The sequence below is a fragment of the Dermacentor silvarum genome, chromosome 3 (genome assembly GCF_013339745.2).
Source record: "Dermacentor silvarum isolate Dsil-2018 chromosome 3, BIME_Dsil_1.4, whole genome shotgun sequence".
In the NCBI taxonomy this organism is placed as follows: domain Eukaryota; kingdom Metazoa; phylum Arthropoda; class Arachnida; order Ixodida; family Ixodidae; genus Dermacentor; species Dermacentor silvarum.
The window spans coordinates 22,446,580-22,455,519 of NC_051156.1; the positions used below are offsets into that span (position 1 = coordinate 22,446,580).

The 8,940-nt window shown below is 49.9% G+C and overlaps 1 protein-coding gene across 1 annotated transcript; it reads right to left on the minus strand.

Moving 5' to 3' along the window:
- Positions 1 to 4,275: 4,275 nt before the first annotated feature.
- On the minus strand, positions 4,276 to 8,645 carry LOC119444257 (histone H1). The gene is made up of 3 exons (XM_037708682.2): positions 8,587 to 8,645; positions 7,901 to 8,049; positions 4,276 to 5,036 (listed from the first exon to the last, which is right to left on the minus strand). The coding sequence occupies exons 1-3, from the start codon at positions 8,643 to 8,645 to the stop codon at positions 4,504 to 4,506; spliced, it is 741 nt and encodes a 246-aa protein (XP_037564610.2). The 3' UTR covers positions 4,276 to 4,503.
- Between the last annotated feature and the right edge of the window lie 295 nt (positions 8,646 to 8,940).

An 8,940-nucleotide genomic window follows, 5' to 3' on the forward strand; every position in this document is an offset into this window, starting at 1 on the left:
GCCCAAAAATCCCTTTCACACCAGAAAAACTGAAGTTATCTTTACCCGGTTACATTGTCGAGTACCAATATTAAACTTCTATCGTCACAGGGCTGGTCTGGTGCCCTCCCCTCTGTGCCCATTCTGTGGAGATGAAACAATAGATCATTTTAAGGAAAAGTATTCTAGAATCAAGATTTACCCAGCTTGGTTTAAGCTTTTCTATTCTAAGTATCCTTTCTTTAGGAGCTTCCTCTCTTGGAAAGTGCCACAGGGATATTTGCTCAGCCGTGGAGGAATTTATAAGTGCTTCAAATAGATTTTCTTGAATTTTTTTAAATTTTATTTTTGTGCATTTTCTCCAGTTAGCTTTACCAATTTTAATATTAACAAAGGTTGCCTAATTCCATCCCAATCTTGGCCAATCTCCCGCAGTGGGTATGCACCATCAGATAAGGAATACCATACCATACCATACCATACCATACCATACCATACCATAGTTCTACGGTGACAACCTTGAACCAGGACGCCTGATTTTGCACAGAGATATGCTGATTGACATTTTAAGCCAGCAAAGGTCGGCATCATTGCACACATTTGGGATGTCGTGCACGTGTTTACGGGGGGCAAGGGCAAACACCTGCGAAACCTTTTGCCGGAAATGGCCAAGCTAAAAAATTTGCATTGGCCATACCGGTCTCGTCGACCACATCCGAGAGGTCCTTTTCTTGCCTTCGGCGACTGAAAATGTACTTGAGGTCGACAACTGGACAAGCCCGTTTGAACTATCTGGCAATTTTGCACACCCACAAAGAACTCTCCCGCAAAATCAATTTGAATAAGATTGCCGACTTCATTTCCAGATCAAGTGCCCGAACAAACACTTTTTCAATGATAGTGAAATCATCGCATCAGACAACGAACTGATGTCTTTAATAGGAGAGAGAAAGGCACCAACTTACAAGTCAAAGCAAACCACCTGGCTTAGAAAACGTAAAAAGTTATGCAAAGGAACGAAAATTGGGTCCATTACAGCGCAAGCAGAGTGAGGGCATTTGGGTAAGAAAAGACGCGTGGTTGCGCTATTTGTAAAACTCCCTGGTCTATCTGTGCATTTTCCTTATTAATTTTTATTCATCGTATGCTACATTTGCTTCTCAATAACACAATCCACGTTGTTCCTATATTTGCTATCGAGTTCTTTCGCACTTTTGAGATATCGCTGTCTTATTTATTTATTTGTTAATATGTTTGTTTATTTTGGCACCTGATAATTTTACTCTATAAACCTTTGTTCTGCCTCCGGAAAATAAATGAAACCAGTGGCATAAGGAATGCTTTGACATCTAATGAAACTATGGTGTTATGGAATCACATAATACATATGCTAATAATTCGTCATAAGTTGTGTTCGGAAATGGTTGTATATTGTTTAATTTTTATATATTGTAATGGACACAAAAGGCAGGTACAAAAAGAGAGAAGACGAAGAGCTTGAGAGGCCGGACTGCGCTCCGATCATCATCCATCTCCTGTAAATAAAACCATTTCTTCACAACTGTTTGTAACAGTTGTGCTGGAAGGTGCTGGGTAATCGACACCCGAAGACAGAGGCTCAACCACAAGTTCTTCGTCGCCTTGCTGGACTCCCACCGAATACACCACAGTTGAATATGTCCTACGACGCAGACGAACAACGGCCCATTCCAACTGCTGCGCCGACCAGTTCCATTCAACAACTGAGAGATGCGCGTCCCTTCGCCGGAAGACCGGACGAAGACGTCGAGGAATGGCTCATCCATTATCACCGGGTGAGTGCCGCCAACAAGTGGAACAGTGCTTCTCAGCTTTCGAACATTGTGTTCTTTCTAACGGATACTGCGTTGGTGTGGTTCGACAATCACGAGGAAACGCTAACAACATGGGGCATATTTGTTTCGGAAATCAAAGAGCGACTCCGCGACGAAAAAGAAAAGGGCAGAACAGACGGTACTGTTCCAGGCAAAACCTGCACGACCTACATTGAGGCAGTAATAAAACTGTGTAGGATGGTAGATTCTGGAATGTCTGAGGAAGACAAAGTCGGGCACATCCTAAAAGGAATTGCTGAGGATGTTTACAGTTTCCTCATCGCAAAGCCGCATGATGTCGGCTTCCGTCGCCGACATCATTCGGCACTGTCGCACTTTCGAGCAACTGAAGACGAGGCGCATCACGCCGAAGTTTGGCAGGCTAGCCAATGTGACGGCAGGTGCAAGCGTAGATAGCAACCAGCTCCTCGATCTTGCATCAACGATCCGACAAATAGTCCAGGAAGAGCTCAGCCTGCATGCGCAAGTGACACACCCAGGCACTCACAGCTTCCGCCTACCACCAAATTTCGCACCAAACATGGCATCTTTCTCCCCGTATCCTGCAGCAAGGGGCATTGAGGATTATGAACTCGCGCCCTGACAGCAGCCACGTCTCTACGACAGACATTGTCGTAGAGACGTGGCATTGGCCTACTTGCTCGAATAACCAACGGTTCTTGTTGTTGGATAACGGGTTCCATACCCGTTATCCAACAACAAGAACCGTTGGATAATTGTCTGCGTAGCCCATTTTACACGATATGCAGAAACTGCAGCCATACCCTCTTCCACCGCTGCTTGCGTGGCGGTCTTCCTGCTGCGTTCTGTGGTCCTTCACCATGGCCCACCACGTGTCATCATCAGCAACCATGGTCGCCAGTTCACTGCTGATGCCATTGAAGAGTTACTTCGTTTGTGCACTTCACAGTTCCGCCATTCCACGCTGTATCATCCACAAACCAATGGCCTCGTTGAAACGACAAGCAGCCAACATGCGTGCCATGCAAGTCTCCTCTAATCATAAGAACTGGGACGTGTTACCTTTCATCACTTACGCATACAATGCGGCGAAACACGAAACCACGAACTATATATAGCCCGCTTTATCTCCTGTATACAAGGTTACCGCAAAGCCCTCTGGACACTTTCTTACCCTTCGTTCTGCACAATGACGATTCTGTATCAGACTTTGTGTCTCGCCAAAGAAGCCTGTCGAATAGCTCGTCTTCGTACTCTGGCCTCACAAAGTCGTTCGAAAGAGCAATACGACAACCGTCACATACAAGTATCGTTCAAAAAAGGTGACTTGGAAAAAGGTGCAATGGTCGGCGATCAAGCAGAACTCCGCTGACTCGTATTGCTTGCTTGAAGCCTTTCTACCCTGCTTGTCCATCCCGACTCGCCGCACGAGCTTTGTCTGCTTGCAGGGAAATACAACAGATACGAAAGGCGATACAAAAAGATACAAAAAGAGAGAAGACGAAGAGCTTGAGAGGCCGGACTGCGCTATGATCATCGTCCATCTCCTGTAAATAAAGCCATTTCTTCACAACTCTTCGTAACAATATGTCTTAGCTTCTCAATAACTGACCTTTCGTCAGGAAAATATTTCTTGATTGTATCTTATGTATTAAATGTTTTAAAGGTGTACACATTGCTTTTTTCATAGATGTGTACTTGTGTGACTTAATACGCACAAAACACAATAATTATATATATCTCCCTAGCATGTTTAACTGAATCCGCTTGTCGCATGGCTCAACCAAGAGACGCCAGTCTCTTGACGGTGCGAAGGGAGTCAGGCTGTTAAACTGAATTGTCTCCTACTCAGGTCTTCCAAATACTCATAAGCTCGTCACTTCAGTGAACAATCTTTCGAGGTCACACGAAGTTTCCAGTGTAATTGTTATTAAAGGTGTATATATATATATATATATATATATTGTTACGGAAGGATAGGCGGAAAGAAAAGAAGAAGATCGAGAGACACTGGCTGCTTCTTGTTGTTGCTGGTCAGCTATCTTGACCGCACTAACTCTACTTGTGTAAATACATCCAGCCTATACTCCCAACATCCCCTTAACATATTGGTGAGAGGTGCTGGGTACCAAGGCTGGAAACAGAGCTCCGCAGTGGACGTCGCGTCACCGTCCCCACTATGACTGACGGTGAGCACGCAGGATCAACGTCGTCGTCTCCATCGGTTGTGGTTGTACAAGCCAAGGATCCCGGAACTTTCTGTGAGACCGATGGCGCCGACGTTGAAGAGTGGCTGGCTATGTACGAACGCGTGAGTGGAGTCGACAGATGGGATCCTACGCTTATGCTAGCTAACGTGTTGTTGTACCTAAGAGGCACGGCAAAGGTGTGGTACGAAAACCACGAAGAGGAGCTGACCAGCTGGCACCAATGCAAAGAGAAGTTAAAAGAGTTGTTTGGCTTATATACTTGAACCATGCAGCAAAGCAGGGGAAAACGCACTGGCAAGAAATCCATGAGCTGGTTGTTATTTGAGATCGACTGATCCGAGGCAGCTGGACCGCAAATGGCCGCGGAAGAGGGGTCACGGAGGTCGGAGCATCGCGCGCTATCAACGCGGCTCCGCCGAGGCAGACGTTTGGGGTGGCCCTGACGAGGGCCGTTGGTGTGTTGTGTGCGCGCGCACGTTTTACTTCTTGGCTGCCTTCTTGGGGGTGGCCGCCTTCTTGGCCGCTGGCTTCTTGGGTTTCTTGGGCAGCGACGCCTTCTTCTCGGCCTTGGGCTTCTTTGCTGGCTTGGCCTTCTTGGCCGCCACTTTCTTGGGAGACTTCTTGGGAGTCTTCTTGGCGCTCGCGGGCTTCTTGGCGGCCTTCTTGGGGGTCTTCTTGACACCTCCCGCCTTTTTCTTCTCGCCCGCGGCGGCGCCCGCAGCCAGCTTGAACGAGCCGCTGGCGCCCTTGCCCTTGGTCTGCACCAGCGCGCCCGAGGTGACGGCCGACTTGAGGTACTTGCGGATAAACGGCGACAGCTTCTCCACGTCCACCTTGTAGGTGGCCGCCATGTGCTTCTTGATGGCCTGCAGCGACGACCCTCCGCGCTCCTTGAGCTCGCCGATGGACGCGTTCACCATGGCCGACACTTTGGGGTGGCTGGCCGTGGGCTTGGCGCGCACCGCCTTCTTCTTGGGGCTCGGGGCTGCCGACGACGCGGCCGGCGCTGCTGCTGTGCCGTTGTCAGATGGGAAGAGGACTTGGCACCCGTAGGTACCGCGCCCCAGAGCGTTCATGTACTCAACAACCCAGCATCATTCGGTACATTGACCCCGGCACCCCCCCCTACCCGGGCTCACTGGGTGGGGGGCTTTGATTCGGGCCAACGGTCCTTCCCGGACAAGGGGGCCGCTGTGGAGCGGCGCACACCGTGCTATTTCACGCTTCACACAAACAGCCATGTCGGTCGTCAGGGACACAAGCCCATCAGATCCCTGGATTGCCTCGACGGAAAAGGTGTCAAGGCAAACAACCATGGAGACAACAGAAGCCGTCCGCGGCGCAGCGCACTCTGTTGCGCCAGCACCGGTTCCAACTCTGTGTTCCACTGGGGCGAACGGAAATACGTGGATCGACTGGCGCATGCTGTCCAGTCGAGTGACCTTAGAAGCATGCATCATAACTTAATGGAAAGCTTTCCACCTGACTCTTCAAAAATCACAGCTGGGCGAGCCCACACTTCGAGAAACTTCTTCTCGCCTAGGTGACGCCGCTTCCGGGTGAGATGAAACCAGACTTCCTTCCGTGCTTTTCCAAGCACTTCGTGAAGACCCGGCGCCGCTCCCCCGAAAACCGCATCACAGCGTGCTAACCAAACTTGGTATGAGCACTCGACAAGAAGAAGCACGAACTGGTTGATCGCATGGCTGGGCAAAGGGTGCAAGAAACGGACTGTCTGAAATGGAACGCCTGGGAGACTAAACAAACTAGCTATCCGTTGGAGGAGAGCAGCAGAAAGTAAACACTGCGAAAAGATGTGAACTGTATCTTCTCGACCGCGACAAAAGGGGCACACTCCACGAGCCGGGATGGCTGTGAAGGGTCGGAAGCTAATCGGCAAACAGCCTCGCGCCAGGCGGTACATGAATGTAGCTCGCCTGGCGTCAAGGAAGCTCGCCGTAATGAGCTTCCAACTTGGTCTGTGAAAAGACAGGTCGTACCTTTGACAATGCGGGGGAAGACCGGGGGTAAGGATGTCAACTAATTCTTGGAGCGGAGTAGAAATTACATCGATGTCGGAGTGGACCTTGCGAAGGCGTGCCAACGAATTGGCAGCCATCGCATAGAATGGGGACGGGGTTCCTGAGCGAGGCACACAGTGAGAAAATGTGCTCTGGGAAAACAAACGGAGTCTAGTGCTAAGGAAGAAGGAAGTAAAGCTTCGAGTCAGGAGCATATCTGAGCTAAGGGCAACCTGGGTCCACCTGACGTGCAGTGCAGCAGCTACGATGCCCAAGTCGGGAATTCCGAGTCCTCCCTTATCCTTGGGCAGCTTAAGTACCTGCCTAGCTACACAGCCAGTTGTCCCTTTCCAGAGAAACCGAAAGAGAACCCTCTCCAAGATAAGCTTGGTTCGGGTTGGAACAGGGGACACACATGCTACATACGTGAGAAAAGAAAAAAGAAGAGACCTAAGAATGTTCGCTCTAGCTGTCAATGGACACGACAACACGCTGAACTCCTGAATCCTGGTTTCAAGCTTCTCTTTAGCTTGCTGCCAGTTTTCAGAAGACAGGCCGTCTGGATCGAATTGGAAACCGAGAATTCGCAACCGCGTTTTCACGGGTAGACCATGAACGGGCTGCGGGACGGACGGAGTGGAGTTCAAGTACATGGCTGCACTTTTCGACCTATTCAACCTCGCACCGCTCGCCCTGCAGTAACTGTCCATGACGTCCAGCACGGTGCATGCTGATGCCTCGTCCGGGACGACAATAGACAAGTCGTCTGCATAGGCGAAAAGTGCAACTGGAGGGGAACCTGGTGGAAGTAGGAACTTGCCAATTCTACTGTCACAGGATAGCCTCTGCAGAAGGGGTTCGAATGCGAGTACGTAGAGAGCAGGTGAGAGCGGATCTCCCTGCCGTACACCACGACCCACAACGAAAGCCTCCGAGACGCGATCCTGTATGAGAACAGCAGAAGTCGGTCGAGAGTACAAAGCTTGGACCATACGCTGAAAACCCACGCTAAAGCCGGCCTCCTTCAAAACCCGAAAAAGGTACCTGTGGCTAATGATATCGAAAGCCTTCTCCTGATCAAAGGAGCAGAAAATACCGGGAATTTTCCTGGCATTTGCCCACAGGAGAAGGTCTCTGACTGCTAAACCGTGAAGCTGAGTGGAGCGTCCCTGAACGCAGCATGCCTGGTATGGGCCCAAAACAGTGTTGAGAACTGGAGTGAGTCGCATACACAGACACTTTGCTATGAGCTTGTAATCGCAGTTCAGAAGTGTGATGGGCCGCCAGGCTCTTAGATCAGTGCTTCTCGACTCATCCTTGCACAGGAGAGTGATTAGCCCCTCTCTTTGAGACGCTGACAAAGTCCCTTCACTGAGCAGCCTGTTCACCAATGATGTGAAAGGCTTCCCTAACAGTCTCCAAAACTTCACATAAAATTCAACTGTCAAACCATCGGATCCTGGACTGCGATTGTGCTTCATAGACTTCAATGCTTCCAAGAGCTCGTCTTCAACTATGGCTGTGTCACCAACCACCGGCGGTTCGGTTGGTGGAACGAAAGGAAAAACAGCCGGAGTGGCAGCTGGCTCAGCATAAAGGTTCATGTAGAACTGCCTTGCCACTGCAAGTACTCCTTCTGGTGAGTCGACTAAGCTACCATCACTTGGATCTACTACGGAAGAGAGAGTTGTGCTCTTCCTTGAAAGATGCCTGCGGAGAATGTTTCTGCTGCACCACGCTTCCATTTCCCACCGCTCCGCTCGGGTTATAGCTCTCAAGCTATCCCAGCGTCGCTGTAGGAGAATCCGAAGTTCCTTTCGGAGTGAGGCCAGCGCCGGACCAACCCCAGGCCCACTAGACAGTGGCTTCGAGAGCAGAAGGATCGCGTCGGAGACGATTTTTATCTCCTCGCGCTCCTCCCGCGCCCGACGCTTGCCCCAGGACCTGAAGCACTCGCGGACACTGGCCTTCACTTCGTCCCATTCTCTACCTTCTAGATCCGCTCTGTTGTGCAGCGAGCGAAACAGAATGGACGATACCTCTGCGGTTGCCTGCCTGTCTTTAAGGAGCCGTGGGTTTAGACGCCACGGTCTCTTCCCCTGCGGCACTAAACTCGAGTCGGCAAACCGCAGTGTCAGGAAGCGGTGGTCGCTAAGAGCAGAATGAATTACCTTGGAGGAATGCATACTGGGAGCCAGTGATGACGAGACATAAAACCGATCGATGCGGCTCTTCACCCCTCTCCCCGTCCAAGTCATTCCTGACTTCGCAGGGCGAAGCGTGCGCCAAGCATCAACCAGTCCCAGCTCATCAACGAGCCCCCGTAGTACAATATCTCCAGCCCTATCCCTGAATTTCGCAATACCTCGTTTAGTTACACGATCTACCTGTTCTAACACACAATTGAAGTCACCTACAAGAATAAGCCTCGAAGGGCCCACTAAGTAGGGATCCAATGTAGCGAAAAACTCTTTTTGACCTTTATCTCTATTTGGAGCATAAACATTAACAATTCGAATGCCAGAATCAAGATCCACTGACAGAATGCGGCCCTCGGCATCCCTGGCATGGCGTAGAACCAGGCCCGTGAAGCGCGGCATCAAAATGATGGCCGTGCCTCGGCAGCCTGACCCGCCATAACTCCAGAAAGACCTCGTGCCAAAAGTCCTGTCAAAGTGGCTGATCTGACCTAACCTGTGGACATATGTTTCCTGAAGTACAAGAATATCTACATTTGCGGATCTAGCTAAGTCGACTATCGCGAACCGTTTTGAATTTCGAGTCAAGCCTCTACAGTTAAATGTAGCTAGAGTGAGAGAAAAAGCCATATTGAGTGGAAGAAAAATTTAGCAAAAGACTAAAAGAGAGCTAGAGAAAAACAAGAAAGCTAAAGTA